Raw genomic sequence first — 22,174 nt, 5'->3', positions numbered from 1 at the left:
AGTGGTAGGGCAAAATGTCTAGTCCCAGCTGGAGACACAGAACTGGATCCCTGTGCAAAATTGCACATTGGAGGAGTTCTCAAAAACAGTTTCCATGTGATATAGTAAGGGGCAAAGGTTTGTTGCAAGCTTTTCCCCAAACTTTTATGCTCACACTTACTTTGGATGTATAGCCAGTGCCTCTGTTCAAGAGATTATCTTGCCTGTGTGATTTAAATTGTCTGAAAATTGAAGAAGCAAATTATTACTTCAAACTTGGTCGAAATGCTAGGCCAATTAGCTTTCAAGTTGTGGTATTCTTGGTCTCCCTACAAAGAAAATTAGTATAACAATATTGACATGAATTTCTCAAATGTCTGAACATTTATCTCCCATTTAGAATCTGATTCTCGTCCTCTTTAGAAAGACATGAGACTCCAACATCACTAACTTGTAAGACTGAAATTAAAAAAATACTTTTTTATCCTGCCATTTTAAATAATTGTAGCACACTCCTCATGAAAACTATGTTATCTGTGTGAACTTCAGGTAATAAAAATAATACTGAACACAGGCTGTGGACAAAACCTATCAGTGTTGTGGGATTTTATCCTGGTTTTATTGGTCAATATTATCCAAACCTTGGTGGTAGAATGCTTGTAGAAAGACTGATATTGAACCTTCACCCTCACTGTGCATTGATCAGCAGTGCTGCGTCTGCTCAGGGAATGCCTTGGAGGTCTTTGTGGAGAAACTTATCCTACACAACACCAAGACCGTCATAAGTAAATTTTATGGTCCTTCACTGTAATCCAACATTCTGTAACACCAGGAATTTATCTGTGTGCACTCTTAAAGATCTCTTCCCAGTGGGTTTCTACACCTCTCTGTCCCTCTGCTAATGGTTTAGGTGTGAAACAGTTAACACTGGCATTCTCAAAGGTTGTCCAAGCTAAGCTGAGTCACAAAAATGTTTGCCATTGCTTCAGTTTTTCTGTTGCAGATTCTAGACTATGACTCTGTGCATGTTAAATGGAAAGAGAAGTTAATTTTTGCAGCCGTAAACATTAGAGAATTTTTTTTAAGCAAAGGCTCAGATTTCCTGATGCCTCTCACATGCTCCATCATTTAGGGACATGTCTGACACTATTGAAAAAACAGAGAGCAGCTGTGCTCCTCAACATACTAATTTTCTGTGCCACTGTAGCCAGGACTGTGGTAGATTTTAAAGTCTGTTCCAGAGGCTCTGAGTTCCAGCCAAGGTCCTGCAGAGCTGGCTGGATTTTTCCATTTAAAGCTTGTTCTCGTCCCCAGATGGCTTTGCATCTCACTGGCTGGCAGCAGCAGGTGCGTGAGTGCCGAGTCATGCCACAGAAAAGGATCAAAGAATAGAAAAATTTCATCCTCCATGGCTTGGTATCTTAGATGAGTTTGGGACAATAATGCTGCTGGCTTTAGGTAATCTGAACCTGTGAAGCTCTTCTCCATAGCACTGAGATAATACACCCAATGAGCTGTGTCTCCAAGCACAAGTGACATTTCTCAGTCCAGTTTGCATTTGTATTTGTGAGTCACAGAATGATTAGCCTCAAACTCTTTACTATTACCAGGCAAATGCTCACCTTGAAATTTCTGTGATTCTGTACAATCTCAGGTGCAATCTGTATTATTTTCTTTACAAAGAGTGACTTCTTCCTTTCATGATGTGTGAAAGTTTTATATAAGAGAAGCTAAGGATTTCCAGCATTTTAAAAAGTACCTTTATGGGTCTTTCCTATTCCAAGGTAGTATGATTGGCATGTTTAACACTACCTTGTCATCATTCTGACCTGTCAGATTTATTTTTACAGTGTTTTTGTAATAATGTCATGGGAATGTGGCAATTGCCAAAGCAATGGCAATCAAATACTTGATAATTCTATGCTGCTTGCACTCTGCTTTTGCCTGTATCCTCAGCTGCTTCATTCAAAGGCTTTTGATTTCTTATACACTCTTACATTGAGGTACAATGTAGAAACTACCCCCAAAATGGCAGTTATTCTTGGGTATAAAAACTACCACAAGATTGCAGTGATCCCTAATCCACTACCTTTAATTTACTAGTGATTCATAGTGAAACGCTTCACAGAGGAGTGGGAAGTTGGCAAAAAATACAGCCTTCAAAATTTGGCTCCAGCTGATTTTATACCTAGAAGCACAGCTTGGATGATCTTCTACAACTGGTTAATTAAGTCCTGTGTTTTTAGCCCTCAATTCAATGGGGTAACATGACAAACCTTGTTAGCAGGTTTGCTGGCCAAATATGGAGCAGTTTCATATATCATTCTGATGACTTTATATTTGTGCACTTAAAGGATGCGTGCAACTTTTCTAATGAAATATCTGTGTGTATGAGAGGAAAAAAAGAAAGAGATTTTGGGTATCTCCCTCTGTTGATCTGTCTGCCTGTGTCTCTGCTCAGTGAGTAGGGTAAAACTCCCCTTTCATTTTTTTTCAATGTTTCTTGGACTCTTACCAGCAGGTCTTTACAGTCTGTTGCCTGCCTCTCAGATTAGAAGAACACTGGCACATTTTAACAGTTTCCTAGGATCCAAATAGTCTTTAATTAACATGGAATTGACATTTTGGAATGCAACCAATATAGGAGACACTGAAAGTAGAGAATGAACTTGGATCCTTCCAGCTTGTAGCTGGCTCTGGGCAGGAGCAAACAAATAAGCAAAATAGGGTCCACTGCAAAAAGGTAGTGCCTTATTGGTATGCAAGAGGATTTCTTCATTTACATTACATTCCCACAGAGCTGGTGGTTAGCTGGGAGGAGCTTTCTGCTGCACAGAGTGAATCAGCTCCACCCCTTGCAAAGAGCAGAAAGTGTTCATCGGTACTTTCCCATAAACAGAATTTCAGTGGCTCCTGAAACTGTTATGTTTAGATTCGTATTGATCAACTGTTGAGGCAGCAAGGTATGTTGTGTTTGTGAGGTTTTGGTTGAAATGGAAGATGTTGGCTCCATGACTGAGCATTTAAATAAAAATATTAGAAGTCCTCAAATAAGATGACTTTTGCTGAGCTGAGTAGCAAGTTGCTCTTTATCTTTTTGAGTAATCTGCCTTTGAAGGGCTGAGCAACAGGGTAGGGATGGAACACTGAAATTATAAGAGAATGAGACTAGCTGAAGCTTTCAAGGGAAGTTAGACATATGGTAAACTGTAGTTCCAGCTTGTCCATGGAAATAAATGGTTTATAAGGTAATTCTAATCGCGACAGACTGAAACCTGAAGCAGTTGCTGGCAAAGAATTATAACCAACTCAATAATTGAGTCAGCTGTGCTTTTTTTCAGTAATGCAGTCATTTTCGGACAAGTCAAAATGTATTTGTTTGATCCAACATTGTCTTTTTATTGTAGTTGTGTTTGCGTGGGTGTGTGCGTGCTGGCTTTTATCCCACCCCCTGCTAATAATATCACTTGCTGAATGCCTTCTGTCTCTCTGTACATGTAGGTGGTACATGCCAGAGCCCTGCTCTTCCAGCCCTTGTGCGTCCTCCGGCACCACCCTTGCAGCCATCGCTGGATATTAAGCCGTTCCTCCCTTTTCCTCTGGACACAGCCGCAGCAGTGAATCTCTTCCCCAACTTCAATGCAGTAAGTACACTCCCAACAGCTACACCGAGCAACAGCTTCCATGGGAGACTCAAGAGGGCACAAAGCAGAATTTTATGTACTCCATTAAACCTGGAATGTCCTCTCCCTTACTGAGGGCCAAATAGCTCTTTCAGACATGCTGATAGGCCGTAAATTGAAGCCCACTTGAGTGTTAGTCAGAAGAAATGTAGAAGGAAAAAAAAAATTATATGATCCCGAGCGACACTCAATAAAGTTTCAGGCCATATTCCATCCCAGGGCTTGTGAAGTTCCCACAGTAATTTAGGATGTGCAGAGCTTCACTAACTTACAGTTCGCTGCAACTCTCAGAGAGGGAAAGTTTCAGAGCAATGGGACTCCACATCCCATCTCCAACACACTTCCTGAGAAGTACTAAAAATTTACAGAGCCTAAAGAAGAAAACTCTGTTGGGGCAAATAAAGTAAGAGTAAGAACAGTGTTATCTGCTGTATGAGTTATTCAATAGCAAACAATCCAGGGTATTTTTTTCAGGGTAAGATGTGTTATTTCTCATGTCTTAGGTTTAAACTAGGACAGATTTCTCCTAGTTTTTCTAGGAGAAAATTTTTCTCTCTTTTTTGTTTTACTTAGTCATGCTATGTATGATTATAGAAATCCCATTCCTTCTTAGTATTTTAATTATTTTACTGACAGATGTCATCAATGTTCCAGTTTTCCTGTTTCAGGCTGAAATAATTAATGCTCTGGAAAAAAAAAAGTCTACATTGGTTTTATGTTAATTTTGACTTTGTAGAATTATGCCCCTTTTCAATTACTTTTGGATGCTCTTTTCCTTATTTACAGATACTCAATATACATAAAAACCTCTTAAGAACATATGTGCTTACCTACTTTGAGAGACACAGAGGGAGTGGAATTCTCCATTTCCATTTTCAATTCTAATTGACATGCAGAAATCTTAATTAAAATAATTAAGAGTAGTAAAATAACATGAAGAACATGTACATTCTAGAAACAATTTATAGCAATCAATAGCCAATTTATGTAATTAAATGTTTATTTTTTACCTTTTATAGATGTTAATTTTGCTGTAAAGTAATTCAAATAAGCTAATTGTCAAAACTATTTATGCAATCCTAAATTCAAGAAATTCACAGCATTAACAAAGAAACTACAAGCTACAAGTCTTAAAAGGCACAGAAGCAATATATCAATGAACTACTATGGCAAGTAAACTTCATTAAGTTTACAAAGTATGCTTGTATTCTGCGGGTTTTAAAGTATGCTGAGTTTAACCAAGCTACTGATAACCCTAATGAAATGAATACTTCAGACTTTTTAGTGTACTTTAGAGTTGAAGTCTTTTAACTGGTTGTGCCTTGTGATCACTGTTTGTAGTTAATACAGTAGGCAAGATGAATTTTTAAAAGATATCTATTAGAATTTCTTGTATTTTTTTCACTCAGGATTTTCCATGGTTCAGAGTCTTCAGATTGTTTTGCTAATTGTTTCATTATATAACTGAAATGGAATTTTAATGATGAATGTTAATAATTGTTAATCCTGTGTTACTCTATAAATTTTCAGTTTCTTTCTTCTTACACAGACTGCTTTGCTACTATAATTATTTTGAGGGAGGGGTGGATAAGTCATGCTCATATTAATTTGGAAGTAGGAGAGTAAAAATAGACTCGTATCAAAACCGTGTTATTCCTGAACATTATCTTAGAAGCATATAATTTGCCAAGAGCACTGGTAAAGTGAGCCTGGTTTTCAGGAGTGAGATTTGAAGCCCTTTTTAACAGCACTCTGAAGTCTGGTCCCATGCAAAATACTGCTTCCTGTGATGTGTGACCATCTACCAAGTCCATCTTTGGCAGTCCTGAGTGTGAGGATGTTATCATCAGACCTTCTGTCACCTGCCTTGCAAAGTGACCTCTGCCTTCTCATCATGCGTCCTGACATGCAGCATCATCCTCCGTGTTCCCATTTTCTTTGTGAACAGCACATTATTGAACGCTGCTATGTTTAGCTCGTATGCCAGGGATGATTTGCAGCAACCTCCAAATGTATAGACTAGCTGAGTAGTTCTGCACAGTTCCAGAAATTCTCTCCAAAGCCAATGAAACTTGTGGGGACACATATGCTGCTGACTGTTATCAGCCCAAAAAGAAGGGAACCCACACATCATGTTAGACCTAAAACTTCTGACAGGGACTTCAGTCTGTGAATATGAGACAGAAAAAAAGTGCTTAATCAAAAAATTATCTTTGTAAATATGCCTCTTCACAATCAAATGCAGCTGTTGATGATGCTTCATAGACTTCACTGACAATCCTACACAGTGTCAGAGGAGAATCGTTTATGCTCTATTACTAAACCCAGGTCAAGCAAGTGGTCCATAACAGAACACCTGGACTGGACGTTCTCTCTCATATTGTCAATAAATTAGCATTTTCCCTTGACTGAGACATCAGGGTCATAGATTGATAGGAAATGGATTTCTAAAGACCTCTTGATCCCCACACAGTTTCACAGGAACACATGTTTGGCATCATGTCTGGACTACTTCCCAAAAGGTGAGAGGGAAGTCTAGAATTCTGGCCATTTATTGGCCAGTTTTCAACATCTTCACTTGAGAACAGTGTGACCAAGAGGAAACTTGAATGAAAGTTCAGACATGTTTCAGAGAAAATAAGTACTCTCTGTCAATCTTAATTAGCACAAAAGTTTGGTTGTGATGGACATAGGCATCTGAGCTAATCAGCCTAAGCTTCTTCACAAAATATAATGGAGAAAAATCAGCAATTTCTCCAAGTTATGCATGGATGAAAATGCACAAAGCTAGCTTGGAATACAAGCTGTATGTCTACTTTGGCATGAAGTGAAGTGAACCCTGAAAGTTCTCATTCATCTATTCAGACTATAATGAGGGACTGGCTCAGCTGCATCTACATTTAGATGAATCCCACATTATGGGACAGGTCATAAGCTATTCACAGCTTATACATTGAATTCCACTCAGAAATCAGATGACAGAAGTGCTGACATTGTATTGTATGTTTACAGAGGAATGCTCCCATTTATTAAGCACTTATGCTTCTAATTTTATCTAAAGACAATCTTCAGGGAATTTGAGGATTCAGATGAACTGGATAGAAATATTAGGAGAGGTGAAAGCAAAAACAACTTACCAGTGGAGAAAGTCAGGCATGTACATAAGAACTAATAAAGCCAAATAATAATAATAAGTATTGCAAATAATCCTAGTTAAGTGTATTTTATAACATTTTTCACTCTATTTCAGTTTATTACAAACATAAGATTTCTTTATTGTTACTGATGGCTTTGCTCTAAAAGAAAGTCAGTTTATAATGGGTGCCTCTGAAGAAAACGTTTGTCACTGATTTCTACAAAGGCAAAAGCTTTCATTGACTAGAAGAGATAGTGTGGAGTATGCAAGCCTTTACCAGTAATATCCCCGGAGAGAGAGTAGAGGGAAAAGTTAAAAACTGAGTAACCTGAGAAAAGTCAGGAAGATAACGGTTTGAGCCTTCAAACCATTCAGTTTCAGGAGGAACATTTTCTATTTATACAAGAATGTGTCAAGCAAACATAGCAATTAACAATCTGGTTAGCTGAACATTTGTAGGTGCTATGCTCTTAATTGTGAGGCAAATGGGTACCCTCAAGTCACATGTAAAAGGAAATTGTAACAACACAGCTGTTTAAACTGAAAACAGCCCACTGGAGCAGACCCTGAAGAATTCCAGGTTCACTGCAAGTTTATCTGATCTAATAAGATGAATCAACCGATGGGATTTTAAATGGCTAAATTTTATTTAATCAGAGAGAAATTATGACTATTAAAAAATGCTTATGTAGCTTTTTAAAATATAGTTTGAAAATTTTAAGAGGAATAGAAAAATAATTAAATTGTTCTGAAAGTCTTCTGTTTGAGATCATTTAGCAAACATTTGTTATGCTCCTGCATTTCATTTTCAGAGGGAGAAGTTTTAAGTCTGTGTATTTCTAAGAATTAGTTCGTAGAGATGCAAACTTTAACAGTTGTACTAAACATGTACTGGTCATTGCATGTGAATGTGCATATGCTGTTCATGAGCCGATGGTGTGTTCCAGAGAAATTTCACAAAGCATCAAAGTCTAGAAGTTAATTAACTTGTACAAAAATATTGATGGGTCTCTAATGAAAGAGAAGATCCTTATTTTTTCAAGACATCAGCATCAGCCCTAAGCTGATGGGCCCTATGACAGAGAAAAATCTCATGTAGACCTTTTTTGCAATCTCCGAAGCACAGATGCATCAGAAACTTAAGTTTTGCCTGTTTCCAAAGCTCTCAGAATTGTATACTTCGGCCTCTTGAGCAGGAGACAGAATTTGAAGTTAAAAATGCAGGACATTTGCCATTACAAGGTAGAAAATTGGACAGTGCATTGCACTCCTTCTTTATTTATTCTTTGAAATTTATGCTCACAATTTTTCTGAAAAAATTCTAAAAAATAGTTTATCACACTTTGTACTATAAGCATAATCTATAATGGAAAATGTACACATTGTAAAAGATCTGAATAAATACTTGAAAGCAGAAAGAGTGTTGCTTGAAAAGCTCCATCCCTAACTCCAAATGGAAGCATTGTTGCTAATAGATAGCTTCCCAAATAAACATCCTTTGGAAAAAAGCGTCACTACAATTTTGACTAGAAAAGTATCACTTGGAAGAACAGTGGCAATGCCAGAGTTGTACTAAACATGGATGGCAAGTGAACTGTTACTCTACAGATATATTTCTCATGATCCATATCCTTGCAATCCTTGTTCGCTTCCCTGGTTTTCCTGTTTGTTTCTTCTATGCTAATAGCCTCAGGTGTACCATTAAGAGCTTCCTACTTCACCTTCCCCTGGTTATGGGAAAGGAGGAGGAGGAGATAACAGGGTCCATTGCCCATATGTTGGGGCTCCAGTGGCAGCTTGGGTTAGAGTGTCAATGTGGCACTCCTTGCTTCCTGAAAACCACCCTGTGCAGCAACCTAGCAGCTTCTAGGGCAGCATAAAAGGCTGCCCTCTCTATTTATAGAGAAGGAGCTTGTGTTTGCAGGTATAGTCTTCCCCTGTTGTGGCCAGATGGCTGATAGAAATGGGCAGTGTAGAAAACCTGCTTGCTGAAAAGTACTTCTGGGAAGGATTATGTCAGGAAATGCAGAGAAAACCTGTCAGAAAGCTGTCAGAAGAGATTTAAAAAATCTTTTCCTTAGGCTCTTGTCCTGGGTAGTTATTTTATCTAAAAGAGAGATATGTGCTGCAGAAATGATGTGCCAATTTTCTAGATGTTATGAATAAGGAGTAGTATTTGGATAGTGAAGACTGGAGGAGGACTCCGAAATATATGCTAGTTTTTTAAACATTATTGGCCTGAAATTTACAAAATAAAGTCTGTTTTTGTATGTCACTACATAAGGGCTTTGTTTTATGCTTTCTGACTTAATTGAGCAGAGTAGCATAACAATACTATTTTTCTTTATCGTATAAAATCCTTTTAAGTTGGGTAGTGATGACATGCTGTCAGAATGCTTTGTTTCCAGAAGACAATAATCAGGCAACAACACTATGACCTAAGTCTGATGTGAATTAAAATGGAATATTGCCTATATAGAAGAACTGGCAGTTAAAATATGGTTTGTGTTGATTTTTAATGTTATTTCCATGAGAAGGTCCTTTACCAGGTGGAGAAATGTAGTGCACCAAAGTTTTAATTTGACAGACAGAGGGGATTATTGCTTCTGGGACCAATCTTTGAGTAATTGCTTGTTTCTAGGTATCTAGGAATTAAGGGTTTGACTTTCTCCTTTCCTTACATAGCACTGCAGTTGAATTGTAAGATGGCTATAGTCTTCTTTACAGTCTATGTTTCTATTGCTATTTAGCTGAATGTTATTGAAAATAAGGAACAATACAAAAATAATGGCTGGATTCAGGAATTCTTTATTATAATAACATTTTCATTGCTGCCCAGAATGTTTAATTAAGTCTGTAGGAAAGGTAGAGGAATTAGGAAATGAGCAAATACAAGAAAATCCTGGCAATTCAGATGTTTTTATTTGGTGCTTGCAAAAGAGGAATGAATCAACATCAGAATGAAATATTCAGTCATTTTATTTGGCCAGATTTATGTCCCATACACTTAAGCTACACCCTGGGTTCTGTTTGAAATACCAGTAAAACACTGATTTCCTGATGCAGAGGAAAGATTTAAAGCTCAGGAGACATAATGAAATTAAGCTTTTTGTCTTTTTCTAGTTTTGAGTCAAATTAGGCTGGATCCAGGTCTCTAGGCATACTCTGCCTGTTCTTACGTAGGGTCTACGCTCTATGTCATGCACAGGGAGAAGAGTTTATATTTTGACCTGGTCAAAATGAGTGTTCCTGAAACATGGTCACCTGTGACTGCATGGATGTTATTTCTGTTTGTAGTGTTACAGGTCCCTGGGTCCTGTCTCCAGAGTCGTTGCTGTTATGTTCTCTGGACTTGATGAACTGTTAAGGAGCATCTGAACTTAGTCCCTTTGCAAACTCCTTTAAGTTTTTTTTTCCTCTATTTGCAAGTTGTGGTTGGGCCATCTGCAAGTTTATAGCCAGAAAACAGCAAAATTTTTCTTATCTTTCTCTTAGAATTATGTTATGTTTTAGCAGCGCTCCTGGTCTGTGTTTGGAATTGCTTCCATTGGGCCCATGTGAAGCTCACGAAGTCCAAGGTCAGAACTGTCTCTCATATTAGTACAGACTGGGGTCTCCAAGTATTGAGAGCAGCCCAGTGGAGAAGAACTTTGGGGTATTGATGCATGAAAAATTGATTATGACCTGGCAATGTGGGCTTGCAGCCCAGAAAGATAATTTTACCTGGGGCTGCATCAAAAGCAGTATGGCCATTAGGTCAGTGGAGGTTGTTCTCTATTCTACTCTCATACAACCCCACATGGAGTACAGCATCCTGTTCTAAGGTCCCCAACAAAAGACTGTGACATATTAAAGCAGGTTCTGAGGAGGGTCAGGAAAATTATCAGGCAGTGGATCACCTCTCCTATGAGGAAAGACTTGAGAGAAATGGGATTGCTCAGTCTGGAGAAGAAAAAGCTCTGGGGTGACCTTATTGTGGTCCAACATTACTTAAACATACTTACAAGAAAGATGGGGAGAGAGTTTTTACTGTTAGTACAAGGAGAAATGTTTTTAAAAAGAGTGAGGGTAGCTTTACATTGGAAGAAATTGTTTACTATGCGAGTGGTGACACATTGGAACAATTTGTCCAGAGACATATGATAATAGAATTAATTGGGCTGAAAGGAAACCTTGAAGATCATCTAGTTCTAACCCTTCTGCTGTGGGCAGGAACACCTTCAACTAGACCAGGTTGCTCAGAGCCTCATCAAATTTGGCCTTGAATAACTCCCATGGGGAAACCTGATCCATTGCCTCACCACCCTTACAATAAATATTTTTTTCCTAATATCAAATCTAAACCTCTTTCATTCTGAGCCCATTCCTCCCTGTCCTGTCACTATATGTTCTTGTAAATAGTCTTGTCTGATCTTTCCTGTAAGTAGGAAAGCCTGGAAGGCCACAATTAGGTCATCCTGAAGCCTTTTCTTTTCCAGGTTGAACAATCATGATTCTGTCAGCCTTTCCTCTCAGGAGAGATGCTCCATGACTCTGATCAACTTGGTGTCCCTCTCTGGACTCACTCCAAGAAGTCCTTCCCGTGCTGAGGACCCCAGAACTGGATGCAGTGCTCTGGGTGGGGTCTTACCAGAGGGGAGCAGAGGGGCAGAATTCCTTCCCTGGCCCTGCTGGCCACGTTGTTTTGGATGCAGCCCAGGATAAGACTGGATCTCAGTGCTTTGAGCACGCGCTGCTGGGTCATGTCCAGCTTCTTGTCAACCACCACACCACCCACAAGTCCTTGTCAACACTGCTGCTCTCGATCTGTTCATCCCCAGCCTATGCTGATATTGGGGGTTTCCCTGACCCAGCTGCAGCACTTTGTTCTTGGTCTTGTTAAACCTCATGAGACTCCCATAGGCCCACTTCTCCATCCTGTCTAGGTCTCCCTGTCCTCCAGGTGTGTCAACAGTACCACTCAGATTGGTGTCATCTGCCAACTTGCTAAGAGTGTACTCAATCCCTCTGTCGATGTCATTAATGAAGATCTTAAAGATATTAAGTTGTTTTATATCAAGATATTATTAACAATATTAAGTTGCAGATGCCCATAATTGAAAATGTTCAAGGTCATGTTTGGTGGGACTTTGAACAACTTGATCTGGTGAATTATGTTCTTGCCAGCAGAAGGAGATTGGGCCTGATGATCTTTACAGGTTCCTATCAACACAAACCATTCTCACTCTGATTTACCACAACTTATTTGAACAGTTTTAGGATTATGTTCCAATTAGGGAATCAGCAGTCTCCTATGCTTATGGTGAGCAGTTGTCACTTCCCATCACATAGAATACCGTAGCCTTGAGACCTTCAAGGAGTTTGTAGAGTACAAGTGTGTAGATACCCTAAAAATATAAATTTTAAAGTTTTATTTGAGTTAAATTTGTATCAAGGGTGCTCTGACCTTCCATGATTCCTTACTGAAGGAATTCAGGTTTCTAGGGTGTGTGTTCTCCTGGGAAGCAAATTTTAAGGTTGTCTTAAGATGGCCTATGTTTTTTGTCATTTCACCTTGCTGAACATTATAATACCTATCATTGAAATAATCTCTGTAACTGTAATGTGGATGCAAATAAAATACCCATTTCCTGGTTGCTGTCCAGTTTTTTGAGTGTAATGTGAGTCTTTGGTTAATCTGCCTTGATTTATCTTGAAGATTTATTTTTTTGGAAGTATGTGTGAAATAGCCTTGCCTGTTTGGCCTTCTGCACCTACCATCTCTCTCTGTTTTGTTCCATGGGCTCATTCAACGTCCTTATGGACACCTCAGTGCTGGTGGTCATTTGGCCACCTGCAGATTGTATATACTTTTTGGGTGCAGGTAAGATGTAGCTGTTGCTGAAGATGACCTTATAGTACATGCACTTCCATCCTCTGATAGCTCACAGTTTTTCAGGATTTTTTTCACAGTGTATGACTCTCCAGTGATTCAGCACCTTGTCTCTGAGGAAAAGATGTTTGTGCTGCTCCTTCCTGTCACATGAGAATATATGGACCTCTAACTTTTCTCCACCAATTCTCATGTCCATAAATAGGTCTCAGCCACAAACACCATTTGTACAGGCTCATAACTCTGCTATTATATAAATGGCCACACAGTAGGCCATGTAATATAAATGTGAAGACATTTTCATAAGCAGTGTTGCAGGCTGAAAGTGATCTCTGGGGAAAGGACTATACATACCCAAAAATGACATACAACTTTGTTTTCAGTGTATTTTTAAAATACACTTAATTGTTTTCTTGTTCCTGAAGCAATCAATAGGATCTAAATACCTCATAGTTGTTTAACTGGTGATTAGAAAGAGGGAAAGAATAGACTTTCTGAGTCATCTTGTCCTGCCTTACACATTTGCTGGGGGGCACTGCATTGCCAGCCAACTTGCTGTTGGGAAGTCATAGTAGCCAAAGCAAAGGCAACAGCCCAGCCTTTTATGGGGGCTGAGGGTCCCTCGGGCTTTTCCTTTGAATGCAAAACATTTTAATAAAGGAAATTAAATGAAGTACTCTTCAGATTTGTCAAGTCTTGATGAGTAAAATGACTTAAAACTAAATTTTATAACGCATTTTGTAAAACATTTTAAATAATGTTTTAATCAGTTGATGTTTACTCCCTTTGCCTTAATAGCACTCAGATGAAAAAGATCAATGGTTATTTTATTCTGCAAAGACTATAAAAATTTAATGGTTCGCATAATAAGTATAACTCATAAAATCTACAGTTTAAATATGGATGGTTATTAGCATGTTTTTAAAAAGCTGCAATTAAAGTGAAAAGGAATTACTTAAAGCAATGATTTTATTACTGTAGTCTGAGGATGAAAAAAGTTATAAAATTCCAAAACCACTGTTATTTCTGTTGATGAGACAGACATTTAAAGTAAGGCATGAATTTTTTTGAACCTTAGGTACACTTGTGTTTCTAACATAGATTAATAACTATCTGTTTTTTCTTTAAACAGCCTCCAATTTGCTGTTAGGCATTTCAAAGATATCTTGAAAAAAGCATGGGTGTCCATGACAGGCAATTTCACACAGACTCAATGCACTCCTAAACACAATTACTTCACTAATTGTTTATTCATTGCATGTCGTAAAAGTGCTTGTACTGTTTAAGGCACAAGGATGCATGCTTTTATCCTTTATGATAATGGAAAATTTGAGACTCTTTTCTATTCTTTTTACTCTCAGTAGTTTGGGCTGGTAAAAAGCACATGCTGAAGAAACCATTTCTCTAGAGTCTTTTCATTTTGCTCTCTCTGATAAAATATTTCTCTAAAGTCCATGTCCTGTCTAATTTATTTTATCCTAATATTTTTTGATAAGAGAAAATACATCCAAGGGTTCATGTGTTGGACTTATACTGTAAAATTGGACATAGAATTCCAGATTCTCATGCAATTGTGTTTTTCCTGGCATCATTCCTTTTGGCTCTAGTGCATGCTTAAAGTAATACTGTGGTAATATTCATATAGATTAAATTAGTAATCAAAATAATTCATTAAAGAAGAGTACAAAAACCTTGTATTTCTCAGGAAATCAGTTCTCTTTTAAATTAAGTGATTTATATAAAACAGATGAGTATGAAATTCCTACTATTTCAGAGAATACAAATCAGAATTTTTATAGCAAATGTTATATTTTATCCAGAATTAATATTTTGGGATTTCACAAGTAAAAGGTTTTAGATGACACATTACACTTATACATTTTATAAGAAAATGTAAAAAAAAAAAATTAAATAGATTGTGCAGCTTCCTTACATGATAAAAACAATTATATTTAGAACTAAATGCAAAAGCTGTCTTAATGACTCACAACAGAAGACTGTATAGTCTACAAGTGAAGGAGAATGGCAGGTAAAAGAATAAATTTATGTAGGGAAGAGGTGTTCTTAATTACCTTTAGAGATGGTGTAAAGGCTGCTGCAAAACTGTCCAGGATAAGTTTCTTTCAGTAATTTACTACCGTGAAACTGCCAGGATGTTTGAATGTCAGAGAGACTAGTTCTAATGAATGGAGACCATGGAAAGAATTCCTGAAGTTGAACATAGTAGGCTTGTGAAAGGAATGCTTAAAGAATATTTAGGGGAGCAGTATCTATTTACTTCTGGAATATTTGTCAAGAAAATAGAAACTGTGTAAATCTGCATCTGTTAATTCTTTTGTTCAGGTCCAGTTTTCATTAAGCTTATCTGTAGCCCACCATGTCCATGTTTTGTTAAAAATTAAAATGCCAGGACCAAGCCAAGCATTATCTGTACCTGCTCTGACAAGTTACAGAAGACCAGAAGAGCTGAGAACACAAGTAGCAATGCTTGCCAGAGTGTGCCTTCAGTGAGGTATATTTTAGGAAGTTCTTGAGCCAAATGTGTTGTCTTGGCATGTGCTAGCCCCCCATGAGGTAACATACTTAACTGGATGGAATCAGCAGGAGAGTTTGTTTATTTTAATTACTAATGTGCTAATTTGAGTTTTCTCATTCCCTTCCCCAGACAGAGCCTAATATAACCAAGCAGAGGAAAATTTCCTTGGGTAATCTAAGTAGTAGGAAGAGATGAGAACATATGAACTTTGACTTTGAACTATAAACAGTAGAAGCTTAAGTACTATTTTTAAGGTGCTATGCTCGTGGGAGCTGGAAGTGGATGAAGGAAAAAAATGTACATGGCCTTACTCATATTTTGTATTTGTAATGGACTGATTTGTTAATGGATCCAACCTATTTTATTATTGGTGTTGCTGGGACTCAGATGACCAAGATAAATCAGAGGGGTGATGCCTGAGTTTATTATAGCAGTGCCCTCCCAAACGGCACTATCAGCTCTGGGAAGCAGCAAAAGCTGTTGTTGGTGTTAGGAAGTAACAGAGGAGAGGAGAGGAGAGGAGAGGAGAGGAGAGGAGAGGAGAGGAGAGGAGAGGAGAGGAGAGGAGAGGAGAGGAGAGGAGAGGAGAGGAGAGGAGAGGAGAGGAGAGGAGAGGAGAGGAGAGGAGAGGAGAGGAGAGGAGAGGAGAGGAGAGGAGAGGAGAGGAGACTGCCATTTCCAAAGGATTGGCAAATACTGGCTCTGTGGCATTTGGCAAGGAAGAGAGGTGTGAAGACGAGTGGATGGTTTTCAAGAAAAGAGAACTATCTGAGATCAGGTATTTGAAAGACACATTTGCTTAGGATGAACACACACCCCCCCCCCCCCATAAAAGTAATGGTGGAAACCCTACTAAGTGAGTTTAAATTCCCAGTTTATACTTAAAGACTCCTTCTGTCCTGGTTCCTTGCAGGAACAGGTCTTCTCTTTTTACTTATGAGCTTTTCCTAGGAACTTATTGTCTCCTGAAAGTTTTTGAGACAAGTTTGTTATCTCTGAATCTCTATTTTTGTTTTTAGGGAAGCTATTTGAAATCTAATTATGTTTTTCTTCTAAATTTGAATGAAAAGAGAGATATTACCTTGGTGCTTACTGAAAATATGTCTCAAACTGAACTATAAGCAAGCACATAATTAGAAAGAGTCCATGTGTCTGAAATCAGAGAGAATCCTTCTTTAAGAACAAATCCTTAGATACTTTAAAATGTTAGAGCAGCACAGCTGTTCACTCTGTTCTTCAGTAAGGATTCCCTGATAAAGGAGGATTTTTTCATAAACTCCTGTGCTAGAGAAGATAGCATATATTTTGGGTCTGAACTGCCTTCATTTTCCATTAAACAAAATAATAAAGGTAAAGTCTACTTCAGCAAGTCCTGTGTATTCCACTCTCCTACTTAAAGTCATAAAAACGACATCTCCTATTCTCTTCAAACTGGCTGAGTTTCTAAAACCTGAAGAAATGTCTGTTTTGGATTACAATGAATTGCAGAAAAACTATGGATCTGAAGGTAAGTTTGTGCTTTCATTCACTTGTTAGAACCCAACATTCCCCATTCAGTTGATTGGGAAAAGTTTTATTTCATTCAGAATTATCTCCTTTAGCTATTTCTTCACAAACCACTGCCACAATTTAAAAAGACCTTCCAATTTTTTTAGAAGCTGCTGTGCTGATATGGCACATAAATTTGATGCAGACCCTGATGGTACAGGGTTCTCTGTGAGATGCTAAATGTAGAGTCCCTTAAACAGCTCAGGTGAAAGCACAAAAAACAAAACTCTGTGTAATGGCATTTGTATTAATAGAAGCAAATAATTAACTTTTAATACAAACAATCAAGGAATTGTAAATTTTTGTGAAATTAAAACTGGTCTTTTAGTTCAATGAGAAAAGGGCAAAACATAACCAACTCTGTACTCAAAAACACAGAATATGCAATGTATAAAATGTGCTAGGATTCTCATCCTTATTCACTCCTTTGGTGATTTGATTAGTATTTCTGCTTAATACAAGTTTGACTCCCAATAAAACAGGAGCATAACATATTTATGTTTCTTAAAATATTACTTCTGCAGACTAAAACATAGCAGGAGAAAGGTTGTGAAGACCATCTTCGGGTTCAGTAGTTAAATATCGTTTGTTAAGTTCTTCAGTAAGACAGAAGATTAATCAGTAGAGCAAATAGCCACTTAATACTGAAATAATGTATTATTTAGCCTATAGCTTCTTTTAAATAAGAGGAGGATTAGCAATCATCTGCCTTGGTCTTTAGCTGTCATTGACAACATTTAAGTCTTTAACCTATGCAGGGTTTTAAGCAGATTTTTTTTTTTTAGACAGCTACAGCTGGTGATAAGCCTGCATTATTTCAGGCTTCTGAGCTATCCTCAATACTTACTGTCTTACTAGGCTTTTGTCATGTAATAGTATAAAATGAAACTTTGGTTTCCATTATTTGTTTCTGGTCGTTCAAAGCATAGGATGAGAGAGAAACATCAAGTCTTAGACAAGGTTTTGTTGAGGAAGAACAATCTGGCTGATAGGGAAGATTCCTAAAGGAATTGGTGTTTTATTGGATAAAAGTTACCAGTCTTACAGACAGCAGCATTCAGGTGGTATTTGAACTTGAAGAAATTCTGTGTGGTAACAGGAGATTGTGTGGACTTCCAATGATCATGGGAATTAATTTAAATGTTGTTTGTAGCCAGCTCCAACTCCAGATGCTAGGATAGCCACACACTGTTTTTCTTCTCATGATGTTTTCTCAGCCTGAAGTAGCCTATTTGTTGTCTGTTTCATTTAGTCTAAAGTTTCAACCCTAAGGTTCAAATTGACACTATAGTCTTTTAAAACACATCCTTAGGTTTTATTTAATCTCATTTATTAGTCATTATTTTTGCACAAAAGAGGTCAACCCTGAGTAACTTAAATTTGGCTTTACCATACTTCTTTTATCTTACGATGTAATTCCTACCAGTCCCTGCTTTACAAATTACTGAGAAGGTCTGTGACTATTGGTCATTTGCTTAATTTTCAGTTGATTCCCTTATCTGAAAGTGTCTGCACTCTTTGGTGTGAACAATCTAAGCAGGCTGACAGAGATCAGTAACTTCAGCAAAATGCTTCTTGACTGGTTCTGCAGATTGTTCATCCCCATTAGCTAATGACAATTCCTCGGGCCTGTTTAAGCTTTTTCTTACTGTAGGAAAGGGATTTCTCCCTTCTTGTGCTCTGATTTACTTCCCATTTCTCTAACAGGGAGTGATAGTGCATACATGCCCTTAAGGCTCTGTTTTCATGCTCTGGTTGTGTTTTGAAAACAAGGCCAATATTCACAGAAGGCTTGGGAAACAAAATGTGCCTGAAGAATCTGAAAAGTGTCAAGGTTTACAGTTATCTACCATATAAAAGTTTTTATGCTTCTATCCAATGTAGATATGAGTTACTAATCCCTTATCTTTTCTCCCTAAATGCTACAAAATATTTATCAGTATTGGGTGGTCAGGGTTTGACAGTGATGACTGCTTGATACTATCACCTAATTTTTGTTTTAATGTGAACATCTATCACAGCTATGCTTAAGGCAAAATTAGTGCCTTAATTCCTAAAGACATTTTTTTCTTTGCTCTATCCAGATTAAAGAAAAAAAAATAAAATTAGAGGTAAATCCTGTTTTTATTGTTTAATCTGTTACACAGCCTCACACATCCATCTCTGGATAAACAAGTGAAAATAAAGCATTAAAGTAAGCATTTTAAAATTTTAAGAAGTTTGTATGGAATTGATTTACTAAAGAAATATACAGGTCTTTCTAGTTCTCCTTTCTCCTTTTCTCCTGAATAGTTCTCCTTTCCTATGATTTTTGCCCCTATTACAGTGTTTTCCCTGGAAGTACATGGCTCTAAATACTGAGATTTTCTTGACTTGGTTTTCATATCTCACTTTTATTGCAATCACTGCCTGTTGGCTCCTTCTTAGACGCATGGTTAGATGAATTATTTTGAATATATTCAGATTTGGCCTTCTAATCAATTTTAAGGAACTGAATTAAACAATGAAGCAAATTAGTATATTTGATTTATGAAGACAAATGGCTTAATTCAATTGTGTATTAGACCTCAAATGAACATTCATGCAATGATTTAAAAAGGAAGGTGGTAGAGGTCAATAAACTTAATGGTAGAAAGAACAGGCAATTAGACTGCCATAGGTTTTTGTCTGGCGTTTACTTGGAAGAAATAGAGATATAGTTTTGGTTCTGAGTGAAAAAATAATGTTGAAATAAATTGCCAGAATTTTCTTTACTTTCAGCTAGAAATTTACTGCTATTAAATAAAATTATTTGCCAAAATTATAATGCCATTTTAAAGATCAATGCTGCAAATTAGTATATTGAACTACTTTAATAAGGTTTGAGATATTTAACTTGTGACCATTCCAATATAAAGACAAAAAGAAGTGGGGTTTGGTTCTTTCATCTCTACATATTTGACAGTTCAAGCGTGTGTCAAGGTACGCTTCTGAACCCCTAGCATAGGAGGATATAAACAAATCATTCTGTGACCTTTCAGAAATTTAAGCTAGAGTGGATGAGGCGTATCTGACCGAAATTGATGTCTAAAAGCAAAGTGTCCCATCTGAAATAGCCATTCAGCTCTTCCCAGAGTAACACAGACGATGGGTAGCCACAGAAACCAACTAATCCCATCTGAGATGCTTACCAGGGATGACATTAATCATTTGCAAGAGACACTTATCTTCAATAAATTCTATACCGACTGTGCTGTCTTAAAATGCTAAACTCAAAGTAGCCAGTTGACATGGGAAATACTGGTTATAACTCAGGAAAAAAATTTTCACACTAACTGTGGTCAAGCACTATACTGTTTTTCCTCTGTGGACTCTTCATCCCAGAAGACACTCAAAATTTCATTGGCCAAAACCTGGTGTGAGAGTCTGGACAATGCTGCTGGATAACATGGCTTTGAGAACAAAGGAGGTGGAACAGATGTCTTCCAGAAATGTTTTCTAAAACTAAACCCCCTTGTGCATTCTAAAGACTTGACAGCAAAGCAGAGACTAAGACTATTGTGTTTAGAGGAGATAAGGAACCATGAAAGGGAGGTGTTGAAGAAACAAAGCCAGAAGGATTTTGTCCAGCCTGAAATGCTGCTGAATACTCTGGCTCAAACAAAGCAAGGTTGATAGGGAGAAGTAATATTTTGTCTTAGAACAACAAGCTTCAGTTCCCCTTTTCTCCTTCCCCTCCTCATTCCTACCCCCCACCATCCCCTTCAGCATTCAGCTCTGGATGGAACACAGGGATCAAACAAAATGAGTAAAGTATGAGATTAGAATTAAGAAAGTTTTATAAAAAATATACTGTGGTGTTCTAAGGTGGATCTGTGTTTAAGACATGCTTTTCCTAAGTTTGTATTTATTTCATTGTTGCTATTTTACTTCAGAGAGCTAAAATCTGATTTCCAGTGCTCATACTCTTGGTTCATCTCTGGCTAAAATTTTATACACAAATGTAGGAGGATGGAAAGCAGGAGTAAAAAAAGATACCAAACATATGGGTTGAACTGCCTCCTGTCCAAAGGACAGCTCTCAAGTGAGGTTATGAACCTTAGGACTGAGATCTAGGAACACTGAGTAGGTTCTGTCCAAACTTGGATGTATGAGTGAAATTTAAATCCTGTTGGTGTCTCTGTATGGTGATAAAACAGGAGTAGCAATAAAGTAGGGATGAAAATTTGTGGTTTATATTAAATTGTGACATTATTCCCTGTTGGATATTTAAAATTGTTTTTTCATCAAGAAAAGACTGCTTCTTAGTAATTGAAATTACATTTCAGCATTAAATTGAGGAATAGTTATTTCCAATGGTTTGGTGCCTTGAAAGCAAGATAAATTACTAATGCTTATATACAGTTTTTTAACATTCACACAGTTGCTTGAGCAGAATGTATACTGGTTGAATGCTTCAAATAGACAGTGAGATGTTCAGTTTGGAAAATTCACACTGTGAGGGAGAAGCTTACAATTAGAGCTCAGAATTTAGTCTGCATTCTGCTTGCCAAAACATCTGATGCAAAATGATGTCTTCTTTTGACATTGCATGAAATTGAATTCCTTTGATTAACCTATTTTTCTGCAGTTTAATAACATTGCTATTAAAATTTTGGAGGTTTATCTTTTATGTATTGGTATGGGTGTGCATTCCTGTTATTTTCCTTCACAGTAAAACTGAGTTGTGTTGTCCTAACCCCTGATAGAATATTCCCTTCTGATGCTGTTATTATTCACTGCAAATGGCTGTCGTGTCTGTAAGGTGCCAACCCTATCAGCTCTCTTAGCACCCAGCAGTGGGTTGTTTAAAGACTAATGCACAAGGCTAGGGAGTAGAGGCCACTGCAGTGGGTGATGCAAATACCCTCCTTTTTTAGATATCCATCCACACAGAAAATTTAAATTTATCACAGTGTGAGTTTGGCATGGCCATATAAATTCAAGCAACAAACTGTGTTCTCCCTTTCTGTAGGCTTTCGGATAAGAAATTTACTTGTCTTTTTATTACTAAATACATTGGCAGAAATAGCCAAGGTCTCCAGGAGAATCCATTCTTGTAACATATTTTTCTGCAAAGAGATGGGGATAAACATCTCCCTGTTGGTTTGCAAAATATGTTGCTAGTTGTTCTGGTTTCAGTCTTCAATGACTGTATACTTCAGCACCATGTGTACCTTATTTTCTCTTTGATGGCTTAATTGAGGTGGAAAGACATTGGCATTTATTTCATGTCCCACAGGAGATAAGTGTTTGAGCGGGAGATTGACCTGGATTCCTCTAGACTGTGTGATATCTGCTTACTGCAGGCACTTTTCTGCAGTGGGATTAGGGAGCTGCCATTTCCTTTCAAACACAAGACTATGATGTGAGGTGGACATCCAAAAATGGGTCATTGTCAG

The 22,174-nt window shown here is 37.6% G+C and overlaps 1 protein-coding gene across 1 annotated transcript in view; it reads left to right on the top strand.

The window, feature by feature from the left end:
* ZNF385D (zinc finger protein 385D) overlaps positions 1-22,174 on the top strand; it is a 406,850-nt gene that overhangs the window by 272,366 nt on the left and 112,310 nt on the right. The window contains exon 3 of the mRNA XM_062508742.1: positions 3,481-3,623. Coding sequence (XP_062364726.1) covers positions 3,481-3,623 — 143 coding nt within the window. The remainder of the gene's footprint in view (positions 1-3,480; positions 3,624-22,174) is intronic.

The sequence above is a fragment of the Cinclus cinclus genome, chromosome 1 (genome assembly GCF_963662255.1).
Source record: "Cinclus cinclus chromosome 1, bCinCin1.1, whole genome shotgun sequence".
Lineage (NCBI taxonomy): Eukaryota > Metazoa > Chordata > Aves > Passeriformes > Cinclidae > Cinclus > Cinclus cinclus.
Note: the sequence above shows the minus strand (reverse complement) of the source record. Positions and strands in the feature narration are given on the sequence as shown.